The sequence below is a fragment of the Oncorhynchus clarkii genome, chromosome 20 (assembly GCF_045791955.1).
Source record: "Oncorhynchus clarkii lewisi isolate Uvic-CL-2024 chromosome 20, UVic_Ocla_1.0, whole genome shotgun sequence".
Taxonomy (NCBI): domain Eukaryota; kingdom Metazoa; phylum Chordata; class Actinopteri; order Salmoniformes; family Salmonidae; genus Oncorhynchus; species Oncorhynchus clarkii.
The window spans coordinates 59,006,027-59,031,813 of NC_092166.1; the positions used below are offsets into that span (position 1 = coordinate 59,006,027).

A 25,787-nucleotide genomic window follows, 5' to 3' on the forward strand; every position below is an offset into this window, starting at 1 on the left:
TCATTACATTCTGACCCATAAGAGTGGCAGTTCGGGGCAAGGTTAGGGTTAAACTTAGCATAGTTTACAAATGTGCCCAAGTGTGCTATTCTCTTGTGCACTCTCTCTCTCTCGCTCTCTTTTTAAATCCCCATTTTGTGTAACACGTGTCATATTGTGTTGGCCCACTAGGGACCTGTTTCATTGTACTAAGTTCTAATCAATAGCCTAGAATGTGTGTTTGTGTATGTGTATCTTTTATATGAGAATTTTAGCTTGTTAGTAAATAAATAATCAACTCAATTGGTGTGGTACGGACATATTTAATGGGATTCGGGTTTGTGCAGATTCCCGGATTATGCGATGTTCAGGATGAGACTGTAGAGGAAATTAATGAATTAGCGACGGTTGTAAAATCGATTTTCTGATATTCTTTGAGTTCATTTGGGAAATAGAAACTCAATAAAACCAAACTTTCCCATGGTGCCCCCGGTTACTGAGTTAATAATTGCCTAATTATTTTAATCACGTAATTATAAACAGTTAATCAATCGATGAACGGCAGTCGTCACATAGATCAATACAACGTCACGACACTGGGTGACATTTACTTGAGTCATTTTCTATTAAGGTATCTTTACTTTTGCACAAGTATTACAATTTGGTACTTTTTCCACCTCTGAGAGAGTGGTAGAGGAAGATGGGTACAGGGTGAGGGATCCTGAGACGATTCCTGTGAGTAGGCAGAGACTAATCAAGTGTGTTGGGAAGAATATGTACTTTCAGTAAGGTGGGTTTCTTGGCAATCATAGCTATGGTTGTCAATTGTACTGCAGAAATGGATGGAAAGTCCCAGAAAACAGAGGTTGTGGTGGCAGCGGCAGAGAAACACTTGAGATAGCGAGGTTTTATGACAGAGCAGTTGCAGGGGGTGTTGAGTAGTAGTGTTACGTTCGTCTGGAGTATTATTAGATTGGGTTAATAGTGGAATGGGGTTATGTGTTTGTTTTTGTTTATTTTTAGAGAGGGCTAATAGTTGGCAGGGTAACTTTAAATTGAATGCAATTTGCCAACACAATCCCAAAGAAGGAGTAATATCTCTGCTTCATTCAGAGTTGCCATGCCTGTGGTTTTCTGCAACTTGGGCTACTTTGAAAAATTATATCGGGGCTACTTCTAAATTGCACTGTGGCCACAATGGCATTTCTCTCAAAAAATATATATTTCACTGTGACCTGCTGCTACCAGGCAGTGAGCAGGCTGTTAGTTAGTGAGTGATTGATGGGAAGGGCAGGAGGGGGTGTGTATATGTTGAGAGCACTGGTTGGAAGACACTGCAGCTGAGCCATGGAGAGAAAGCAGCACGCATGCACGTTGTGACTACTTTTTACCAGTAGGCTATTTAGATTATGGAAACCCCTACACTATATATACAAAAGTATGTGGACACCCTTACAAATTAGTGGATTCGGCTATTTCAGCCACACCATTTGCTGACAGGTGTATAAAATCGGGCATGCAGCCATGCAATCTCCATAGACAAACATTGACCACAGAATGGCGTTACTGAAAAGCTCACTGACTTTCAATGTGGCACCGTCATAGGATGCCACCTTTCCAACAAGTCAGTTCATAAAATGTCAGCCCAGAAAGAGCTGCCCCAGTCAACTGAAGTGCTGTTATTGTGGAGTGGAAACGTCTAGGAGCAACAACGGCTCAGCCGTGGAGTGGTAGGCCACACAAGCTCACGGAACGAGACCGCTGAAGCGCAAAGCGTGTAAAAATTATCTGTCCTCGGTTGCAACATTCACCACAGAGTTCCAAACTGCCGCTGGAAGCAACGTCAGCACAATAACTGTTTGTCGGGAGCTTCATGAAATGTGTTTCCATGGCCGAGCAGCCGCACACAAGCCTAAGCTCACCATGTGCAAAGCCAAGCGTGAGTGGTGTAAAGCTCACTGCCATTGGACTCTGGAGCTGTGGAAATGCATTATCTGAAATGATGAATCAAGCTTCACCATCTGGCAGTCCCACGATTGAATCTGGATTTGGCGGATGCCAGGAGAACGCTACCTGCCCGAATGCATTGTGCCAACTGTAAAGTTTGGTGGAGGAGGAATAATGGTCTGGGGCTGTTTTTCCTGGTTCGGGCTTGGCCACTTAGTTCCAGTGAAGGGAAATCTTAACGCTATAGCATACAATGGCATTCTAGATGATTCTGTGCTTCCAATTTTCTGGCAACAGTTTGGGAAAGGCCCTTTCCTGTGTCAGCATGACAATGCCCCTGGTTTGTCAAGATCGGTGTGGAAGAATCACATCGAACACGTTTGGGATGAATTCGAACGCCGACTGTGAGCCAGGCCTAATCGCCCAACCTCACTAATGCTCTTGTGGCTGAATGGAAGCAAGTCCTCACAGCAGCATCTAGTGTAAAGCCTTCCCAGAAGAGTGGAGGCAGTTTTGGCAGCAAAGGGGGGACCAACTCCATATTAATGCCCATGATTTTGGAATGAGATGTTTGACGAGCAGGTGTCCACATCCATTTGGTCATGCAGTGTATTTCCAACCCTTTTCTCATAAAACATACTAACTCACTAGAAGTAACATAAAGGCGACTAAGCACTGGAAAACGACTTTAGGCGCACTAGAGCCTTTAGATAAATTCTCTCAGAGATGGTTTAAAGTAAACTGCATTCTAATGTCGACTTTTGTCATGGAAAACCGTATCAAGCGACGCATGCTGAGTTCATGGGTCTTGAGCGCTGCACGAGTGGACTTTTGAAATGGAACTTATGGATCTCCCTCACATGCTTGCTTCTGTTCTGAAAAACTCCACAACGAAACTGACATTAAAAGCGGAGAATGATACATTTGCATCTGTTGGCCGTCAAGTAGACTTCATTTCTATGCCATTGTAGGCCACTGTAGCCTACCATTTGATACAATAAATATGTTGAAATGACGATATCACTGGAGTCATTGCGAATCAATTTGTGCCACTTTTGTAGCCTACCAGGAGCTGGCAAATGGGTTTAATAAATAGCCAATAATGAACTAATGTTTAGTTCATTAAATTGTAAGTTATCAGTCATGGTCACAGCTCTATTGCAAATGTATCATTCTCCATATTTAATGTCCGTTTCATTGTGGATTTTTCCCTGAAATGAGATGTTGGCCAATCAGGGGCTATAGGCTACCTGCAGCTACCGGTTGAATTGCAATTATAAACTAGGATTTTACTCAATAGCCTATGCCTATTGAAATAAGTCAGTCGTGCAAATAGACCATCTATAACGTTTTTTAGTCTTAACATCTGGCACATATTGGGCTCCCGAGCGGCGCAGTGGTCTAAGGCACTGCATCTCAGTGCTAGAGGCATCACTACAGACCGTGGTTCTATTTCAGGCTGTATCACAACCAGCTGTGATTGGGAGTCCCATCGGGCGGCGTACAATTGGCCCAGCTTCGTCTGGGTTAGGGTTTGGCCGGGATAGGTTGTCATTGTAAATAAGAATTTGTTCTTAACTGACTTGCCTAGTTAAATAAACATAACAAAGGCACAATTTCTTGGAAATAGCCAAACTTCATCCAAGTGTTTCTTACACAGAGATTGAGATCCTCTATCCAATTTTCATCACTCAAACTCTCCCCTAGGATTGTTCTATAGTCATGCACATGCGCAAATGGGATTTATTTTCAATTATAAACTGGGTCATTCAAGCCCTGAATGCTGATTGGCTGAATGCAGTGTACCAGGGGTATGACAAAATATTTAGTTTTACTGTTGTAATTACTTTGGCAACCAGTTTATGTTCGCTGCAATAAGATACCTTTGGTGGTGGTATAGAGCAAATAGCGTATGGCTACGGGTTGTGTCCTAAGAACAGCCCTTAGCCGTGGTATAATGGCCATATAGCACACCTCCTTGGGTCTTATTGCTTAATCATAGCAGTCGAAACAAGTTAAATCGATGATGGAATTGATGGAAAATGATCTGTCGAGTTTAATAAGGGCAAATGATCTTTTCTCTTGGAACATATTCTTAAACTCGCAATAATGATTATTTTGATGGATGTTTGTTTGTCAGGCCTTTATTTTAGGACAGCCTGCGGCTCTCCTCAACTCCGGGGCCTGTTTAGGTGTAAGTCACTGATGTCCAGGTTGTACTGCAGTATCCATGGGACCATGATGGTTCGTGGTTAGAGCAAGTCTTATGTCAGGCCCTGGGGTGTATCTGAAGTTTTTCCAAAGGCCCAAATCTAATCCTCCTAATTTTAGATGGGTATGTAGAAGTTTCCATGCAAATCTTACAATGACATCAATGGAGGAGTTTGGGGAAAAGGTCTGTGGGTGAGGCAATCTTATATTAGGATCCCTACAAATGGTAGGCCTACAATAGGTGTTTATAACTCACTTTGTTTCCTGGTCATTTCTGTTCCTTTTCCCCATCTGGAAACGTCTGATCAGGACAGGATGCGTCATGGAGGCAGACAGTGTTCCTCTTCAATATGGCGTGTCTCACATTGTACAGATAATCATCTCTCAAAACAAGGTGAGTAATCCGAGAGCCACGCTGAATAACATTATGTACAGGTTTAGTGCGTCACTCTCTCACTGGCCCTCAACTCCCTCTTTCATTGAAAAATGAGACTATCTCGTGTTACTGGTACAATTTGCTGTTTAACATTTTTTTTTTCTTGACGATAGTGCCACCTAGAGTGAGGACAGAAGAAGAGGAGAGAGAATTTGAAGAGAAATAAGTACAGGTCGATGTGTGTATTTACAGAAACGTAAAGCTGGGCATGACTGTGCTTGCCTGGCACAATTGAATAGTCCAAAAAGTGCAAACCACACTCATTTGCCATAATTTCCCTACTTTTCTATCTCTTTAAGCCAAAATCCAGGCCATGTCAGAGGAAGAGTTAAAGGATCTGTTGATGGATGTAAACTCAGCAAAAAAAAAAAAGAAACGTCCCTTTTTCAGGACCCTGTCTTTCAAAGACAATTCGTAAAAATATAAATAACTTAACAGATCTTCATTGTAAAGGGTTTAAACACTATTTCCCATGCTTGTTCAATGAACCATAAACAATTCATGAATTGTGGAACGGTCATTAAGACACTAACAGCTTACAGACAGTGGGCAATTAAGGGCACAGTTATGAAAACTTAGGAAACTAAAGAGGCTTTTCTACTGACTCCAAACACCAAAAGAAAGATGCCCAGGTTGCCTGCTCATCTGCATGAAAGTGCCTTAGGCATGCTGCAAGGAGGCATGACGACTGCAGATGTGGCCAGGGCAATAAATTGCAACGTCCGTACGGTGAGACGCCTAAGACAGCGCTACAGGGAGACAGGACGGAGAGCTGATCGTCCTTGCAGTGGCAGACCACGTGTAACAACACCTGCACAGGATCGGTACATCCGAACATCACACCTGCGGGACAGGTACAGGATGGCAACAACAACTGCCCAAGTTACACCAGGAACGCACAATCACTCCATCAGCGCTCAGACTGTCTGCAATAGGCTGAGAGAGGCTGGACTGAGGGCTTGTAGGCCTGTTGTCTGTTGAGGACCAGCCTTACATCACCGGCAACAACATTGCCTATAGGCACAAACCCACCGTCGCTGGACCAGACAGGACTGGCAAAAAGTGCTCTTCACTGACGAGTCGCGGTTTTGTCTCACCAGGGGTGATGGTCAGATTTGCATTTATCGTCGAAGGAATGAGTGTTACACCGAGGCCTGTACTCAGGAGTGTGATCGATTTGGAGGTGAAGGGTCCGTCATGGTCTGGGGCGATGTGTCACAGCATCATCGGACTGAGCTTGTTGTCAATGCAGGCAATCTCAACGCTGTGCGTTACAGGGAAGACATCCTCTTCCCTCATGTGGTACCCTTCCTGCAGGCTCATCCTGACCTGACCCTCCAGTATGACAATGCCACCAGCCATGCTGCTCGTTCTGAGCGTGATTTCCTGCAAGACAGGAATGGCCATGGCCAGTGAAAAGCCCAGATCTCAATACTATTGAGCACGTCTGGGACCTGTTGGATTGGAGGGTGCGGGCTAGGGCCATTCCCCTCAGAAATGTCCGGGAACTTGCAGGTGCCTTGATGGAAGAGTGGGGTAACATCTCACAGCAAGAACTGGCAAATCTGGTGCAGTCCAGGAGGAGGTGATGCACTGCAGTACTTAATGCAGCTGGTGGCCACACCAGATACTGATTGTTGCTTTTGACCCATTATTCAATGTCTGTTAGTCACATGTCTGTGGAACTTGTTCAGTTTATGTCTCAGTTGTTGAATCTTGTAATGTTCATACAAATATTTACACATGTTAAGTTTGCTGAAAATAAATGCAGTTGACAGTGAGAGGACGTTTCTTTTTTTGCAGAGTTTAGTTAAAAGATGTCCAGGACTGATGTTCGACCTCCGACAAACAAAGCCTTGCAGCACACAGCCACGACCAGCCGCTCCTGGGGTGCCGGACTGGTGTGTGTTCACACTGCAGGGAGATGACCACCACAGCAATGCAGAGAGGAAGTGTTGCAGCCAGGAACCACACCAATGTGTCAGCCAGATGGCTCACTTAAATTGGTTGGTTCTCTACAAGACCGTACTACACATGGACTACTGATGAGGTGGGTATTTCACATCACACCTGGGTTAAATAATATTTTCCTTTCAAATACTTACGCTGGGCTTGATTTAAGTCTGGCACAATGGAACCAATAGAATACAGTAGTCCCAAAAGTGCAAACACCAACCATCCGTCACTCCAGAGTCAGACAGGCTAATTCAACACTCCAAGTATTTGAAAGGGGGAAAAATACTATTTGAACCCAGGTCTGCTACACATTGTTGGTGGGCGACATTTGAGCGCTTTAACTGTCCGGAGAACTGTAATAAATCCAATCCATTGATTCATTACAGGAGGGAGCTGCTAAAGTTGCTTTACCCACTGGATGACGAAGATGAAAACATCAGGTTGTTTTGCCATAAAAGCCTACTAGCAGTACCTCACGCTGAGGTCCGGAAACCTGGACGGTGGCGATGGGGGCATCATGCCCAGTTGTTGTCAGGAGAATCAGAGACACCTACCCTGATCCTGAAGATAAATTCTTTGGGTTAGACACCTCACTCTTTTTTTTATTTTTTTATAGCTTTATCTCAGACATACCTGTGCCTTGTTCTCTTGTAAATGTTCTGAAATTACACATAGTGTAGCTGCTTTAAAAAAGGACAGGAGGATGGATAATGTTTCACTTCGACAATTGTCCATTCAATCCCCTTTGTTTTCCTTAAGGTATTTTGTCACGTATCTGGCTTGTTATTTTCCAATGTGCCATAATGACAGAGAAACCATGACTCTGGAACTTTGTGTATATTTTATATATATATATATATATATATATATATATATATATATATATAACACATTTCTGAGTTGTTTGTCATAGAACATAGAACAAAGTGTGTGCAAAAACATTACATCACCACTATCTTTTCACAGCAAATCAGAATGAAGAAACAATGTATTGTCTGTCTGGGGTAATATTATGCTGATTAAACCGATACAAAATATCCCATTGTTCAAGCCCTCTTTCAACCGGAAATCCCACACCTTCAATTGGACTGACACTTAGCAACATCCAATGAGAAGTGTCATAGATACTTGAATGATGCGTGATGTGGCCAATAGGCGCAGGGATAAAGCCGCTTTAGCGGCAGTAGATGTAGAGCTGATTTGCAACCCGCCGAAGGAGATCTGGAGAAGAAGGAAAATGTCTCCTGTCTCACCACGCACCGTTCTAGGATCAGCTTGCTGTTAGGAAAAAGCAAAGAGCAAAGTGGTGAGTCGGAAAATCCTCACTACTTGCACTACAATGAAGGTTAGCGGCAACATTTTATTCAACCTGTTCAGAATGTGTTGTATTCTATTTAAGATCACGTCGATTAAGCCTTTCCACCGTGCCCCCACTGCGGCCTAGCCAGCCATGTTTAGGTTTCAGACAGACACAGACAATATTAATGGTTTACTTTTTACAAAACAGAATTGCGAGTGGGCTTCGTGTATAATTGCAATGGTAGCAGTTATAGTATAGACTTGTAACACTTCGGGCCCAATGTACAATCGGAGTAGTTAGCAAGGTACAGTAGCGTGTCTGATTTACAAAGGAAGTGGTTGCCCTTGCCATTTACAAGACACTAAACTAGATGGATATCTAAGTCTGGCTTAGGTTAGCGCCAAAGCAAATGCGAGGGTGACCAAAAGCTAGAGATAACACATGTGACGTCCAAACCTCAGTTATTTGCATAATGACAAAAAAAATGCTCTTATCATAAGACCATGCCATACAGTACCTTCAGAAAGTATTCATACTCCTTGACTTTTTCAAAATTTTCTTGTGTTAAAGTGGGATTTAATTGTAATTTTACGTCAACAATCTACACAAAATACTCTGTCCAAGTGGAAGAAAAAAATCTAACATTTTGTAAAAATGAGTCAATGCATGTTAGAATCACTTTTAGCAGAGATTACAGCTCCTGAGTCTTTCTGGGTACGTCTCTAAGAGCTTACCTGGATTGTGAAACATTTAGCCCATTATTATTTTCAAAGTTCTTCTAGCTATGTCAAATTGTTTGTTGATCATTGCTATACAACCATTTTCAGGTCTTGCCATAGATTTTCAAGCAGATTCAAGTCAAAACTGTAACTCTGCAATTCTGGAACTTTTACTGTCTTTTTGGTAAGCAACTCCGGTGTAGATTTGGCCTTTGTGTTTTAGGTTATTGTCCTGGTGAAAGGTGAATTCATCTCCCAGTATCTGGTGGAAAGCAGACTGAACCAGGTTTACCGCCAGGATTTTGCCTGTGCTTAGCTCCATTTCTTTTTTATCCTGATAAACTCCCCAGTCCTTAACGATTACAAGCATAATCATAACACGATGCAGCCACCACTATGCTTGAAAATATGGAGAGTGGTACTCAGTAATGTATTGGATTTGCCCCCAATTTTCTTTTGCTGTATTACTTTAGTGCCTTGTTTTAAACAGGATGCATTATTTTTGAATACTTTTATTCTGTACAGGCTTCCTTGTTTTCACTCTGTCAATTAGGTTAGTATTGTGAAGTTACTACAATGTTGTTGATCCATCCTCAGTTTTCCCCTATCACAACCATTACCCTCTGTAACTGTTTTAAAGTCACAATTGGCCTCATGGTGAAATCCCTGAGCGGTTTCCTTCCTCTCCAGCAACTGAGTTAGGAAGGATGCCTATATCTTTGTAGTGACTGGGTGTATTGATACACCATTCAAATGTGTAACTTCACCATAGTCAAAAGGATATTCAATGTCTGCTTCTTTTAAAATCAATTTGTACTCATCTACCAATAGGTGCCCTTCTTTGCGAGTCATTGGAAAACCTCCCTGCCCATTGTGGTTGAATCTGTTTGAAATTCACTGGGTCGACTGAGAGATCTTCATAATTGTATGTGTTGGTAACATAGATGAGGTAGTCATTGTAAACCCTGTTAAACACTATTATTGCAAACGTATGTGACTTGTTAAGCACATTTTTACTCCTGAACTTAATTAGGCTTGCCATAATGAAGGAGTTTAATACTTATTGACTCAATACTTATCCTATTTAACTATTGCTGTACATATACTATTTTTCAGATATACTACATATTCTATCCATATACTGTCTTAATTGTCCATACATCCCATCACATTTATTTATTCTCTGGACTCTGACCATCCTAATATTTCTTAAGTATTCCATTATTTAACCTTTTAGATGTGAATTGTTAGATACTGCTGCGCTATTGAGGCTAGGAACATATGTATTTCGCTACACCCACTGTAACATCTGATAAATATGTGTATGTGACCAATAAAATTTGATTTGAAGAACTTTCAGCTTTTCATTCTTTATTAATTTGCAAAAATGCCAAACATAATTCCACTTTAAGGTTATGGGTGTATTGTGTGTAGCCCCCCCCCCCCCCCCCCCCCCCCCAAAAAAAACAACATTTTAATAAATGTTAAATTCAGGCTGTAATACAACAATATGTGGAAAAAGTCAAGGGGCACTGAAGGGATGAGACAGGTTAAATAATGATTTTTAAGCCTTGAGACAATTGGGAAATTGTGTATGTGTGCCATTCTGAGGGTGAATGGGCAAGACAAAAGATTGAAGTGTCTTTGAACTGGGTATGGTAGTAGGTGGCAGGTGCATTGGTTTGAGTGTATCAAGAACTGCAACGCTGCTGTTTTTTTTACACTCAACAGTTTCCCGTGTGTATCAAGAATGGTCCACCACCCAAAGGACATCAAGCCAACTTGACACAACTGTAAGAAGCATTGGAGTCGATATGGGCCAGCATCCCTGTGGAACGTTTTCGACACCTTGTAGTCCATGCACTGACGAGTTGAGGCTGTTCTGAGGGGAAAAAGGGGGGTGCAACTCAATATTAGGAAGCTGTTCCTAATGTTTTGTACACAGTGTATATGCCATACCCATGTAATAGGCCTACCCATTTATTATTTACCAGAATACAATCTTAAATAGAAGTCCATTTAAATTGTTGAATTGGAGAGGGTGGGAAAGATGATACATATATTTTCATACTACTGGTGGCAATTATTTCTAATTGGGGAATCACAGATGTTGATTTAAATGTTTTTTATTGCAATATTGATGATGATAGTTACTCTGTAGACCAGTGTTTGATGTCGGGTTTTCTTTCTCTGTCCTATAGACTTTACCCTAAACTGACCCTAGCAGTGTGTAAGCACAAACTCATCCTACTCCTGACGCTGAGACAAATACAGAAAAGTTCGGGAGAAACTCTTCGCACTCCAAACAGTCACCCAGGAAGTAAAGAGGAAATGACATCCGAGCAGATGGAACCAAATCCCAGCCTGGCGGGGGTGGACTCCCAAGGCAACATGGTGTTTAGAGTGGTTAAACCTGTCATGGGCATCTTCCAAGTCTCCTCCGAACAGACCAACTCTGTGGGACAGGGGGCTTATCAGCAGACTATGGTCGAGGGGCTGACAGGGTTACAAGGGTTATCCAACCACCCCTCCATGGTGCTGGGGGATGGACAGGGGCAGCAGGGAATGGGGGACGTGAACCAGATGCAAACCCAGATTCAGATCCCGGCAGGCGACACCACCCAGACTCAGGCTGGTGCTCCAGACCACAACCACGTACCCCATGTTCCGTTTGCTGAGGTGTCGTCTCTCCTGGACCCCAACATGAAGAGCTCCAAGGCCCGTAAGTATCACAGCCAGAGAAGGAGGGGATTAGGCCAGGGCTGCCCCTCCTACTGGAGACCTCTCATCTTGCAGGATATTCCTGTCCTACTACTCTAACACACCTGATTCTACCTATCAGCTACTCCTCGGGACCATGATTAGCTTCACCCCCAGTAGTTCTCCAGGAGGAAGGTTGGCCTTACCTGCTGTAGTATGGATTAAGCGGAAGATTCAACACAATTGTATCATTCATCTATTGTTCCTTTGGTACTAGGTAAGTACCTGATACCCTATGACGAGATCAAGCGTCGTCTGGAGGCTCCAGAGAAGATGTCTCTGCGTTCGCTAGCAGCCTACACCAGGGTCAGCCGCGGCCCGGCCAGCAAGAAAACGCTTCAGGAGTCTCTAAATATACTGGGCCTCACTCCTAGTACTACTACTGCTGTATCCTCCTCCTTCTCCAAGCTCACAGAGGGTAAGTGTGTGCGTGTTTGTGTGCGGGCATCTCTCGCGGTTTCTAGATTGTTAAAATGTTGTGTTTTCCAGGTGACACCAAAGCCCTGTGTAACGACATGAAGGACTTTGCCCATGACTACATGGACTTTGGAAACATGGCCAAGCAGCTTATACCAGAGACTAACACAGTTCAACACTGGTCAAAGGTCATAGAAACCAGGTAATACCAAACCCTCACCCACACCACACCTGGTTAGTGTGGTTACAGCACAGTGTTGTCATGAGTTGACTATGAGCTATATGTTTTCTGTACAGTGAGACAAACACTAACACACCTTTTCCCACCCCACCTGGGATAGGAGCCACCTGGAGGCGATGAGGAAGTGTTTCCGTGACCCGGTCAACAGTGCATTGTTCGACAACGTGACTCACGGCCTGGGCCTCGGGATGCTCGACACCGCCCTAGACATGATCACCATGGTGATTGACAAACAGATTCGCATCCTGTCCGGCGCAGCTGCAACCGATCCCGTCGACACCGGTCCTCCAATGAGACGCATCCGCCGCCGCCACCGCAAGCCCCGAGATGACGGCAACGACAAACCGCTCAGGTCAGTGGGCGGGGTTAAAGGTCAAGGGAAAGGATCGGGGAAGGGCAAAGGGAGGGGCCGAGGCAGGAAGAAGGCGCAGCTGCAGGAGTCCGGAACCCCGGTTGGTGTTGCCATGGATACAACCCAGCAGCAGGATCAAGAGCATCATCAGCCAGAGGACGTGGAGAGCAGTGTTCTAACACTTGTCTCCGTCGGTTACGAGACCATATCCAGTGGCCTCAACGCCACGGTACAGCTCTGAAGATGTTTAATTGTTGAACAAACAATGCTTAACAGGAGTCAGACTTCGCTGAACATTTCCCCAATGGGGTGGCTGGGAGCAGAACAGTCTTAGTAACGTTGTGATGTGTAGACGTCACTCAGGTCTGGGCTATGTAACCCCAAACATTCAGAGGAAGACATGTAGAGGACACCGGGGGACGTTCAGGGACGTCACATCATTTTGGTTTAGTATTTTAGTTTAGTTTTTGTGCTGCAGCTGTTGCCTACTGATACACTCAATCAATGTATTTGTTCATTTGTTAAGCACAGAGGTGATGATTGCAGCTTTATTAAAGTGGAAATCAATTCAAATGACAGAGAAGCGTTGATGTTGAAAAATCTACAATGTAGAGATGAGTCTCAATTCGGGTCTTTGGATAAGGCCGTTGCTTTGGTTGACCTACTCATCTGGCATTGGATAGCCCAGTTGATTTCGATCATGAGTAGACCTCTTATAGCTCTCTCCACCTCTCCATTACTGTAACATGGGGAACACATTATGCCAGTACTTAGTCAATGATTGTATGTTTATATTAAAACCTGGAGTGCTGAAATACTTGCATTAAAGCTTTAATTTTCTTAACCAAGGTAAATTTATTTATTTCTAACAGAATCAGTGTTGCAGTATGTGACCTATATCACTGAGGGAGTTTGATTAAGCTGAACCGGGGTGCACTGGGATATGGCCTGTGACGTGACCGGGCAAAAACAGTGAGGGAGGAGCACCCTTCTGAAATCTAATAGTAATCTGTGCTGTCCTGGTCATATTGTCAACAAGGCAGCATGGTGCTTCGTTCAAAAACACGTATTTTCCAAACAATTTAAAGTAGTTTTCCTTGGCAGGCAGATACAGCATATACAGTGGGGCAAAAAAAGTATTTAGTCAGCCACCAATTGTGCAAGTTCTCCCACTTAAAAAGATGAGAGAGGCCTGTAATTTTCATCATAGGTACACTTCAACTATGACAGACAAATTGAGAAAAAAAAATCCAGAAAATCACATTGTAGGATTTTTTATGAATTTATTTGCAAATTATGGTGGAAAATAAGCATTTGTTCAATAACAAAAGTTTATCTCAATACTTTGTTATATACCCTTTGTTGGCAATGACAGAGGTCAAATGTTTTCTGTCAGTCTTCACAAGGTTTTCACACACTGTTGCTGGTATTTTGGCCTATTCCTCCATGCAGATCTCCTCTAGAGCAGTGATGTTTTGGGGTTGTTGCCTGGCAACACGGACTTTCAACTCCTTCCAAAGATTTTCTATGGGGTTGAGATCTGGAGACTGGCTAGGCCACTCCAGGACCTTGAAATGCTTCTTACGAAGCCACTCCTTCGTTGCCCGGGCGGTGTGTTTGGGATCATTGTCATGCTGAAAGACCCAGCCACGTTTCATCTTCAATGCCCTTGCTGATGGAAGGAGGTTTTCAATCAAAATCTCACGATACACGGCCCCATTCATTCTTTCCTTTACACGGATCAGTCGTCCTGGTCCCTTTGCAGAAAAACAGACCCAAAGCATGATGTTTCCACCCCCATGCTTCACAGTAGGTATGGTGTTCTTTGGATGCAACTCAGCATTCTTTGTCCTCCAAACACGACGAGTTGAGTTTTTACCAAAAAGTAATATTTTGGTTTCATCTGGCCATATGACATTCTCCCAATCTTCTTCTGGATCATCCAAATGCTCTCTAGCAAACTTCAGACGGGTCTGGACATGTACTGGCTTAAGCAGGAGGACACGTCTGGCACTGCAGGATTTGAGTCCCTGGCGGCGTAGTGTGTTACTGATGGTAGGCTTTGTTACTTTGGTCCCAGCTCTCTGCAGGTCATTTACTAGGTCCCCCCGTGTGGTTCTGGGATTTTTGCTCACCGTTCTTGTGATCATTTTGACCCCACGGGGTGAGATCTTGCGTGGAGCCCCAGATCGAGGGAGATTATCAGTGGTCTTGTATGTCTTCCATTTCCTAATAATTGCTCCCACAGTTGATTTCTTCAAACCAAGCTGCTTACCTATTGCAGATTCAGTCTTCCCAGCCTGGTGCAGGTCTACAATTTTGTTTATGGTGTCCTTTGACAGCTCTTTGGTCTTGGCCATAGTGGAGTTTGGAGTGTGACTGTTTGAGGTTGCGGACAAGTGTCTTTTATACTGATAACAAGTTCAAGCAGGTGCCATTAATACAGGTAACGAGTGGAGGACAGAAGAGCCTTTTAAAGAAGAAGTTACAGGTCTGTGAGAGCCAGAAATCTTGCTTGTTTGAAGGTGACCAAATACTTATTTTCCACCATAATTTGCAAATAAATTCATAAAAAATCCTACAATGAGATTTTCTGGAATTTTTTTCTCAATTTGTCTGTCATAGTTGAAGTGTACCTATGATGAAAATTACAGGCCTCTCTCATCTTTTTAAGTGGGAGAACTTGCACAATTGGTGGCTGACTAAATACTTTTTTGCCCCACTGTATGTATTTTTCTCATGGGCAAACACTTTTGCATTAGAAAACATAGAATCTTAAGTCATTACTCCACGTGCTTGACATGCGTCACTTTGTTTTGAGACTTCTCCAAAGGGCTTTAAACGCGGTTCACGCCTGGGAGAAAGGCAAGTTGGTTTTTAAAACCAATCCAGTTTTCACCTGGGCCAGCTTAAACAAATTAAAGTTTATTGATTGTGTACACAGATTTGCAGGTGTTACAGCAGGCACAGCGAAGTGCTTCTGTTACTAGCTCCAACAGTGCAGCAGTCCCAACATCTTACCACTGCTACACCTGGCTATCAGCGGAGCCTTGTCTGGCTGCGAAACAGTTCATTCAGCCTCATTTACTGCCTTTTAAAACATAGCTGATATGGCTGACTTGCTTAAACAAATGTGATTTCTAATGACAATGAGATGTACAAACTATGGCATAAGGAGATGATACGAGGCAATCCGTAATTTTGATTAAGACATTAATGAGCGAGCTAGGAGGGACGTAGTCAATATAACTATTTGTTTAGCCCTTTTGAAATGTACAGCGACAGAATTCAGAACATGGGCTGTTCTTACAGTGTTCTACCTGTACACCAAGTCAGAATCATAGGATGAATAAAGGGTGCATATAAGCAGACAATGAAAGCTCTTACAATATTCAATGATTACATTTCTCAAAAACAGGTTACAGGCTACATGTGCACCACCAAGTCAGAACAGTAGGCAGAATTAAGAGGGGTAAATAGTCCAAATTATTAGGGTGAGGCATATGGGCTTGTAACATCTTACTACATAACATACACATAGTATTACTTTCTTAGCTACAGTATACATATCTCCCTGGCATATTACATAATTTATGCAGCAGCATACAATACATTTTTGGACTCACCTTGTTGTGCTGGGCTCACTTGAACAGGAAGGTGACAAGGTGTTCCTTCCTGGGCAAATGTTGTCATCAAAGTCTGGCATTCTCTGGATTTCTGGTGCTTTCAAAACAACTGGGGCTCTGGAAAAAAAACAGGGTTGAATCATGATGACGTCATTGATCTTCAGGCCGTAGCTCTAGAAAATGACCAGATTTACAATTCCGAGCTGGATGACCGTTCAAAACTTATTTTCCCAGTCGGAGCTCGTTTATTCCCGACTTCCCAGTTGTTTTGAACTCACTGAAGTCAAGTTTTCACAGTTCTGAGTTAACAATCATGTTTCATTGACAGCATGGTCAATGTTGAATGTTTATCATTGTTAACTTGGAAAATAGCCCCTTAATCCCAGATTTGGGGCCACACAGCCACTCTACATTGCTTTGCAATGCTTGCAGTTAGCCACTGTCACTGATTCCTTCCAAATGACTAATTGTTGAATTTGTGATTTCCAACTTGTTGTGTAATCTTTATGGCCGATGAGCATCGATACGCTTTTTCTGTAATTTCTCTTCATTATTTGTCTTCATATGACAAGGATTGAAAATAATTTGCCAGTAGGTTTTCGACTTGATTCAAGATGATAACTGCTCACTAAGATTTTGAAAGTATGATGTTGACATCAGTCCAATGAAAGCTACTGTACATATAACATGATTTGACGTCATTTTAACTGTGGCCAATGACCTTGAGCCTTCTTGAATGGGCACTTCTAATGTAACTCTATGGCAGCACCCAAGGGGCTAGAATTTTCTAGCTCTACCCTTAGACTTGGCAGTGACGCAGTGTCCCCATGAGTGACAGAACACTGAATCAATCATACCTCGCAACGCTCCGTATTTTCTGCTGGCTTGCCCCACCACCACAGAAAGCACTGAGCTAGGCTGAAACACCTGCATTTTGGAGCTGCCTTACTCAAGAAAACAAAAATGAGACTGTGTTTGTATGTGGCTTTATTAACTCAATTATATATATATATATATATATATATATATATTTTTTAACATTGTTTGCTAACTGATATGTGACACGTATTAATGCCAAAATAACACGCAAAACAGGCAAGCCAAAGAATTTTGTAAAAATGTGGGGTTCAAAACCTGCCCTGAATGATAGGTCGCCACTGCACATCGCCTGTGGAAAGTTGTCCCACTCCTCTTCAATGGCTGTGCGAAGTTGCTGGATATTGGCAGGAACTGGAACACGCTGTCTTACACGTTGATCCAGAGCATCCCAAACATGCTCAATGGGTGACATGTCTGGTGAGTATACAGGCAACGGAGGAACTGGGACATTTTCAGCTTCCAGGAATTGTGTACAGATCCTTGCGACATCGGTCCATGCATTATCATGCTGAAACAAGAGGTGATGGAGGCAGATGAATGGCAGACAATGGGCCTCAGGATCTCATCACGGTATCTCTGTGCATTCAAATTGCCATCGATAAAATGCAATTGTGTTTGTTGTCCGTAGTTTATGCCTGCCCATACCATGACCCCACTGCCACCATGGGGCACTCTGTTCACGATGTTGACATCACAAACCGCTCCCCCACACAACGCCATACACGTGGTCTGAGGTTATGAGGCCGGTTGGACGTACTGCCGAATTCTCTACAATGACGTTGGAGGCGGCTTATGATAGAGAAATGAACATTACATTCTCTGACAACAGCTCAGGTGGACATTCCTGCAGTCAGCATGCCAATTACACACTTCCTCAAAACTTGAGACATCTGTGGCATTGTATGTTGTGTGACAAAACTGTAAATTTTAAAGTGGCCTTTTATTGTCTCCAGCACAAGGTGCACCTGTGTAATGATCATGCTGTTTAATCAGCTTCTTGATAAAACATACCTGTCAGGTGGATGGATGATCTTGACAAAGGATAAAATGCTCACGAACAGGGATGTAAACAAATGTGTGCACAAAATTTTAGATAAATCTGCTTTTTGTGTGTATGGAACATTTCTGGGATATTTTATTTCAGCTCATGAAACATTATGTAATGTTAAGGCAAAGACTGTAAGGATCTATTTATATTCAATTGGCAGAGATATGGTTGGTTCAGTCGTTGTAGATTCAAGCCAATCACTATGCAAAATTATTTTCGCCTTACCAATCAGAGTGCAGATTTATTTTGCCACACATCGTCAACATGGAGCCCTCAGATAACATGAGCTAATTTGCATAAATGTACTAGCTAGCGAATGAAAATGAATGCAGTGTTTATGAGTAAAGGAGTAAATACATTTTAAAGTAACGAATTACATGTAACTGATTAAAAAAAAATTATAATAATCTTACTGTAGGCCTAATACATTAGGTTAACAGCAAAAATAGTAATCGGATTACAGATAGAATACTTTTGAAAAACTAGATGATTACTTTTAAATTCAGAAAGGATGTTTGCGAAAATAAATGTTTTGACACCTTTCTATTTTCTCAACGACATTCAAAGCAGCATTGAAATAAACGCGCACATTTGTTCGGGCCTGAGGGAATCTGACCACAAGTCAATGATCTCTATGATTCAAAATTCAAAAGGCACTTGCACGTCTGAGCTATCTCAGGTGCATGGAAACAGTTGAGTATGATGAGAAAAAATAAGAAACCTGCACACTGCTCTTGCTAGTATCACTGCACTTAATGAAGCTTTAGGTATCCGCAACAAAAGCCTTCGTCAGCGCTTTTGTGGGTGTTTATAATTTGCACCCTTATGTCGACATTGCTCCACCCACATCCGTTCAGTGAATCGAATGGGGTTTGAGTAGAGAGAAAGTAAGCAAATATAATAATAATAATGTGCATTTCAGAAGTATTCTAATAAAGTGTGTACGTAAAACGCATTAAACAAGTCTGTAAAAACACAATGAGGACATCGACCTACCAAGTAAGCTTTCATAAATCATTGGGCACAGCGCAAGAAAAAAACGCCAGAGTAATCTGAAATCAAGTGGTAGCATTAATTCATGTTCACATTTACAACATAACATGCATGGGAATTTCATCATTAAGACCTTTTGGGAATAATGTCTGGAGGGTGAAAATCCAAAAACGTTATCTTTTGCTCAGATAATTATTTATTTCACCTCCCCTGTCTGATATTTGACTTTCTCTATGTCACAATATCTAAAGGTATAAATGTAATGTTTTTAAAATGTACTGTGACTGGATAATCGCTGATGTTTCTCCAGATTGAAATATGTTCACTAATTCTCTGTTTGAGAAAACGAGAGGTTTTACCTACATAACACAGCCCACGTGGACATTTAATCGTGGAGACAACAGGGGTGGTAGAGCACGTAATAATGCTTTTCTTTCCTTACATTAATTACATTTATTACAGTGTTATTTGTCATTATTAGGCCTAAGCATTGAACAATTGAATTAGAACATAGAACTTAAACCCTGTACGAATCATGTATCTTGGAGATCTCGGGAAAATGCACTGCAAGTGAAACTATACCTGCGTAACATTTAATTATGTTTCACCATATAAACAGTTATCATGGGCACACAAATCCCAAATAATGTAGGCCTATGCCATTGCAAAATCGAATGCTTCTAACCAAAAGAGTCAACTATAGACCTACGGTCATAAAAAAAATGTTGTCTACTTGCTGGATGGATTGGATGCGCATTGGTGTCTAGCTGTAGACTAGTTCTCTAGTGATATTGTCGACTATCATCAGGTGATCTAGTAAAGAAAACAAATATTAATAGAAAATAATGAAGCTAAATAAAGGGTCTACTACTTCTGGCAATGGATGGCTCTGAGAACACCAGTACCTGCACACACCTGAAAAACAATGAGTAACAGCTGACTGACAAAAACGAACAATGATGAATCAATGGATAAATCTAATGCACTGTAATAAAGGCATAGGCTATTATTTTTAAGGACACATGGCAAACAAATGGCAAAAATGAGAAGGTACAAAGGGCAATCTATATGTAAAGGAGCCAGGTGAGGCCGAAATTCAGCACTACTGGATGGACAGCCTGCCACAGAACACAATTATTCACCCAATGACAGAGAGGTGGGGGCGTTTGTTTCACCGTAGAACATATTTACCACTTCATTTGAAACAAATAGGAGAATGGTCAAATTAGCATTATTAAGAGACCCCTTCGCCCCAAGTGGGACTTTTGTTGCATTTAGGGGAGCTAACGTCTCATTCAGGGGAGCGGAGCCCCACCTGGCTCCCCCCTAAATTCGTTAAACACTGTATAGCCACAAAACATGGTTAAAACAATCATTTTGATATCATGGATGGTCAGTCCTGGCATTCATCTGAGAGTGATTACATTTTTCTAGGCCCATCCCTCAGCTTTATATATAAATAGTTACCTAGCAAGTTAAGCATAGATTGTAAAGTTAGCTAGCCAGCATTGAAACTTTAGTACTAGCAAACTAGCTATCTACTACATTTCCACAACCCAAAATGTACAATATCCCCATACACTGTGGTATGTGTAGAGTGGGTGTGCTAGCAATGCGTTTGTGTGTGCCTGTGTGTGTGTGTGTGTGTGTGTGTCTTTTCACAGTCCATGTTGTTCGATACTATAGTTTGATCTGTTTTTTAAATCAGATTTTACTGCTTCAATGAGTTAGTTGATGTGGAATAGAGTTCCATGTAGTCATGACTCTATGTAGTACTGTGTGTTTTCTGGACTGGGACTGTGAAGAGACCTCTAGTGGCATGTCATGTGGGGTATGCATGACTGTCTGAGCTGTGTGACAGTCGTTTGAAGAGACATCTCGGTGCTTTCGACATGTTAATACCTCTCACAAAGACCAGTAATGATGCAGTCAATCCTCTTCTACTTTGAGCCAAGAGAGATTGACCTGCGTGTCATTGATGTTAGCTCTCCGTATACATTAAGGGCCACTTAAGGGCCACCAAGCAGTTTAGTCTACTCAACTTTCTCAATCTCCACATTGTTCATACAATATTTAGATCAAATCAAATTGTATTAGTCACATGTGCCAAATATCGCTTCCTTACGAGTCCTTAACCAACAATGCAGTTATAAAAAATACAGATAAGAATAAGAGATAAAAGTAAGAAGTAATTAAAGAGCAGCAGTGAAATAACAATAGCGAGACAATATACAGAGGGGTACCGATACAGAGTCAATGTGCAGGGGCACCGGTTATTTGAGGTAGTATGTACAGTATAATTTATTTGATTAAAACACAGTGTCTATATACAGTAGCGGTACATGATTAAAATCACTGGGGAAGCCATAAACAACAGCCATATTCCAACCCATGTGTTGTGATAATTGCATTGTTTGCTCTATAACCTGTTAGTTCATATGCCTTGTGGCCAGTGATATATAGGCCCAAGGCCGAGACAATAAGAATAATACATTCAACCACACCTTTTTTTCATCACAAAACCGGAGAGCAACTTCTGTCAGGTGAAGTCCACAAAGCATAGCCTATTGCATATAACAAACAGTTACATGACCTACAGCATGGTCAAGATAATGTGTCCGACATTTTCGGACTACACCTTACAGCAAGTCACAAAGTCACAGTTGAATTCACTCCAAAAATAATAGTCTATTTTTTTTTTTAGCAAGGGAGGCCAAATGCCTGCCGGCTTCCCGTGCATTCAATGCTAGGGGCTGCAACAATGTCATACTCTTTATGACCAGACATGATCACATAGATGGCCTACACATACAGCGACAAAGGGGCGCTGTTTCGCTCGACTCAGATGCTTTCTCAAGTGAGATACAAATGATGAAAACACAGAGAGACGAAAGATACATTTTTTTATATGCTTTTTTGTCTCTGTGTGTAGGCCATCTATCTGATGCTGTCTAGTCACAAAGAGTATGACATTGTTGCCGCCCATAGCATTGAATGCTAGGGAAGCCAGCAAGCATTTTGCCTCCCTTGATAAAAAAATATATAATAATAGTCAATCAAATTATGATAATGCCCTTTTAATGTAAGAGCTGGGAGAAAGTTTTGGCCTTCCATGGTGACATCACTATGTGGTAAATGAGTTAATAGATCAATAACAGATATTTCAAAATATCTCTGCCAATAACAGCTCATTTTCACTTTTCCTCTTCCCAGTCCCAGTCCCACTCCCAGTCCCAGTCCCAGTCCCACTCCCAGTCCCAGTCCCAGTCCCACTCCCAGACAGTCCTGGCAAAATTCTTGATTGAGAAATTTCTCTTTGCTAAGTAGCTATTTTTCTTTATTTTTGACCATTTGAATTGAAAACAGTCACAGTCAGATACTTAATTGTTATCCAGAAATGATTTGATATTGAGATAAAAGTGGCTGCATTGGACCTTTGAACCACAACTATGTGAGAAAATCTGTTCTGTAAACACAAAATATATATAAATATATAACTTTCTTTTTGTAGGGTTTGTCAAATCATTTATACACACGTGTTCCTGTAAGTGGTTGTCACGTGTGCTCCGTCTCCGGCCTCTAGGTCACCAGGCTGGTCGTTATGGTGCACGCCGGTCACCATCGTGACGCTCACCTGGACTCCATCACATCCCTGAGTACCTTCCCTATATATGTCACTCCCTTTGGTTCCTTCCCCAGGTGTCATTGTTTCTGTTTCTTGTCTGTGTGGTGTTCCTTGTTTTGTATTATGTTTTGTTCATTTATTAATTTAAATGATTCACTCCCTGAACTTGCTTCCCGACTCCCAGCACACTCGTTACAGTGCTCAATTACCACAGAAACAACAAGAAAGATGGAGTAAGGAATTTATTTATTGTGAAAGACATCTGTGAAAAATGTAGACAATTAAATAAATGATCTTGCTGTGTGTGTGTGTTATGTGGGCTTGCCTAGTCCATGCCACTGTTTGACCAGTTCGTTGGGTGTATTGACCATGTCAGTCCAGTGCTGAAGCTGAGGCCCCCTGGCATACATGAATGGCCCCAGCACCACCACACCTACTGGGGTAAGGCCTGATCCAATCAGCTCCAAGGTCAGACTGGTCTGGTCGAGCTGAGAGGGGCGAAGCTTAAAGGTCATCTTGTGGTTGAAGCCAGGGTCAGCTCCACTACAAACCACAGGCGTCCGTCTGGATTTAACTACCCGAGTGTGGATCTGTAGGCTCACCTGGAAACACATGCCTGAAAACAAAATAAACACAATCACACTTGAGAAGACACCTGATAACAGAACACACACATGTATGCAGACACACATACTCTTACACACTCACCTGTGTCAGTGTGTATCTGCAGGCTGCGGGCTCTCAGTATGACCACAGTGAGGCGTTGTAGAGACGGACTATAGTTCAGAGACACCTGAATATCACCAAGACCTGAACACTGACAGAGAGAAAAAAAAGAGCTACTTACTGCAGGTTGTGTGTGTGTGTGTCTATGTGTGTGTGTGTGTGTGTGTACCTGCATTTCGTCCTTAGTCTCTAGGTCTCTCCAGAGCAGCCTGCCCCCCTCCCCCAGCTCCCCTTCAATAGGGAACAGAACCCTGCCCACCGCATGGTGCCTGCCTCCCTGATCCACACTCAGCACGTACACACTGAGCACACTCTCAGATACACACACACTCGATACCTGGAGAGAGAGAGAGAGAGAGAGAGAGAGAGAGAGAGAGAGAGAGAGAGAGAGAGAGAGAGAGAGAGAGAGAGAGAGAGAGAGAGAGGGGGGTGAGTTTGTCTAGTGGGAGTTAAAGGAACCAATTTAGTGTGTTTGTGTGTGTACCTGGAACACAAAGCTGTCGTTGAACTCAGGGTCGCGACCCCTGCATCGGGCCCTGGCCTTGTGTCGGCGACGGTCGTCAGGGAGAAGTCGCAGTTCTGCCAGTGTGTCGTTACTATAGAAACATGTTGGCAAGTTTCTCAGGCGGAGCAGCGAGACATAAAGCTGTTCGTTGTCATGGCGATAGGCCACTGAGAAGCACAGTTGCACAGCACGACCAGGAGGGGGTGACACCTCACTGACATCAGGGACCCAGTACAGACCTGCCCTTACACTACCTACTGGATACCAGCCTAGAGAGGAAGAAGTAGCACAAAGTAGCCCAATTAGTGGGAGTGGGTGATATGCGAGACATACAGACAGTGTTGCCGTCCCCCCCTCCCCTCCTCCTAACCTACTCCCTACTGTGAGAGATCCACGATGGGTGTTGCTGAGGTCCTTCCGTCCCTCTTCCTCCCCCTCCTCGCTCCTGAGAGTTGGTTTAAATCGGGGCGGCAGAAAGAATGGGATCTCATCTGGCCTATCACAGAGAGAGGCACAGAAAATTATCATAACATCTACAAATAACACAGTGGCTTTGGTCATGTTCCTACGCTCAGACGTTGCCGACGTATCCCAGACCTATTTTAGGTATCAGCTGACCACTATGTTATAGCTATCTGGTGCCTGACGGCACAGTCGATGGTGTGGCACACAACCATTGGTTAACGCATGCAACGTCTGAGCAGGGGAACACGACCATTATCTAACATATTGCTCTCTTTCTTTATACACATATAGATTGTGTTCCCCTGCATGCATCAACTAATGGTTGCGTGCCACGTCATCGACTGTGTCATCGACTGTGTCATCGACTGACAGATTGGTATAACATATGATGTGGTTGGCGGATACTAAAAATACTTATCAAGCGTTGTAAGATCTGGCATGTGTCAGCAACACCTGGGCAGAGGAACACACTCCAACACACACACACGCACACATTTAGGGGCTGTGACCTGACACTCACCTGTACCTGGGTCTCTGATTGGTCAGGAGAATTGGAGTGGTGCACGCTGGGAAGGGGGCTATCATGGTGACCATTTCCTGGTATTGTCTTTGGCCGCACCTCCTCCACAGGAAGTAGACAGATACACCAATCAGAAGCAAGAGGAAGAGTCCCAAAGACAGACCAACAGCCTTCAACATTGTTGGATCTGAAATACAGTGCCTTCAGAAAGGGGGGGGGGGGGGGTACTGTCACGCCCTGACCTTAGCGATCCTTTAAATTCTCTATTTGGTAGGTCAGGGTGTGACTAGGGTGGGAAATCTATGTTTATATTTCTTTGTTGGCCGAGTATGGTTCCCAATCAGAGGCAGCTGTCTATCGTTGTCTCTGATTGGGGATCATACTTAGGCAGCCCTTTTCCCACCGTAACACTGTGACACAGAATAATCTGCTGCCAATGACTGGAACGAATTGCAAAAAACTTTGCTGAAGTTGGAGACTTTTTTTCTCCCTCACTAACTTTAAACATCAGCTATCTGAGCAGCTAACCGATCGCTGCAGCCTGTACACAGCCCATCTGTTAATAGCCCATTCAATCTACCTACCTCATCCCCATATTGGTTTTATTTTATTTTATTTTATTTTTTTACTTTTTTTTTTTTGCACACCAGTATTTCTACTTGCACATCATCATCTGCACATCTATCACTCCAGTGTTAATTTGCTAAATTGTAATTACTTCGCTACTATGGCCTATTTATTGCCTTACCTCCTCACGCCATTTGCACACACTCTATATATACTTTTTTTTCTATTGTGTTATTGACTGTATTTTTGGTTTTACTCCATGTGTAACTCTGTGTTGTATGTGTCAAACTGCTTTGCTTCATGTTGGCCAGGTCGCAGTTGTAAATGAGAACTTGTTCTCAACTTGCCTACCTGGTTAAGTAAAGGTTACATTTTTTTAAAAATATACAAAAATAAATCAAGGGGTATGAACACTTTCTGAGTTGTATGTCTGTTTGCCTGTCAATCTCCTCTGCCTGGCAAAATTCTGCACAATAATATAAGTTGTATTCTTCACATCTATAAACAATTATTTA

General features: G+C 42.7%; 2 protein-coding genes and 1 long non-coding RNA gene across 6 annotated transcripts; 2 read left to right on the top strand and 1 right to left on the bottom strand.

Moving 5' to 3' along the window:
- The first annotated feature begins 4,448 nt into the window (after window positions 1-4,448).
- On the top strand, window positions 4,449-7,319 carry LOC139375606 (uncharacterized). Of its 2 annotated transcripts, none has more exons than XR_011627830.1 (4): window positions 4,449-4,531; window positions 4,687-4,751; window positions 6,377-6,623; window positions 6,916-7,319. It is a non-coding gene; the product is annotated as an uncharacterized lncRNA (long non-coding RNA). The 2 variants fall into 2 exon arrangements; XR_011627829.1 differs by having other exon boundaries at window positions 4,687-4,739.
- Window positions 7,320-7,731: 412 nt separating this feature from the next.
- Window positions 7,732-13,158, top strand: LOC139375608 (uncharacterized). Of its 3 annotated transcripts, XM_071117398.1 has the most exons (6): window positions 7,734-7,835; window positions 10,280-10,341; window positions 10,750-11,270; window positions 11,526-11,726; window positions 11,798-11,927; window positions 12,067-13,158. In XM_071117398.1, the coding sequence occupies exons 3-6, from the start codon at window positions 10,880-10,882 to the stop codon at window positions 12,557-12,559; spliced, it is 1,215 nt and encodes a 404-aa protein (XP_070973499.1). In that variant the 5' UTR covers window positions 7,734-7,835; window positions 10,280-10,341; window positions 10,750-10,879; the 3' UTR covers window positions 12,560-13,158. The 3 variants fall into 3 exon arrangements, with proteins under 3 accessions (XP_070973498.1, XP_070973499.1, XP_070973497.1); XM_071117397.1 differs by lacking the exon at window positions 10,280-10,341 and having other exon boundaries at window positions 7,732-7,835; XM_071117396.1 differs by lacking the exon at window positions 10,280-10,341 and having other exon boundaries at window positions 7,744-7,874.
- Window positions 13,159-22,800: 9,642 nt separating this feature from the next.
- Window positions 22,801-25,300, bottom strand: LOC139377125 (synaptotagmin XV). The gene is made up of 7 exons (XM_071120146.1): window positions 25,290-25,300; window positions 24,706-24,906; window positions 24,095-24,216; window positions 23,700-23,989; window positions 23,385-23,552; window positions 23,198-23,306; window positions 22,801-23,105 (listed from the first exon to the last, which is right to left on the bottom strand). The coding sequence occupies exons 1-7, from the start codon at window positions 25,298-25,300 to the stop codon at window positions 22,801-22,803; spliced, it is 1,206 nt and encodes a 401-aa protein (XP_070976247.1).
- Between the last annotated feature and the right edge of the window lie 487 nt (window positions 25,301-25,787).

Excerpts from the sequence above, each read along its gene's own strand:
- LOC139375608 (XM_071117397.1), top strand. The coding sequence starts at position 10,880 with ATGACATCCGAGCAGATGGAACCAAATCCCAGCCTGGCGGGGGTGGAC. Across the intron at positions 11,271-11,525 it reads CATGAAGAGCTCCAAGGCCC|GTAAGTACCTGATACCCTAT; the intron begins GTAAGTATCACA and ends CTTTGGTACTAG. Across the intron at positions 11,928-12,066 it reads TCAAAGGTCATAGAAACCAG|GAGCCACCTGGAGGCGATGA; the intron begins GTAATACCAAAC and ends CACCTGGGATAG.
- LOC139377125 (XM_071120146.1), bottom strand. Across the intron at positions 24,217-24,705 it reads AATCAGAGACCCAGGTACAG|GCCAGATGAGATCCCATTCT; the intron begins GTGAGTGTCAGG and ends TCTCTGTGATAG. Across the intron at positions 23,307-23,384 it reads AGACTAAGGACGAAATGCAG|TGTTCAGGTCTTGGTGATAT; the intron begins GTACACACACAC and ends TCTCTCTGTCAG.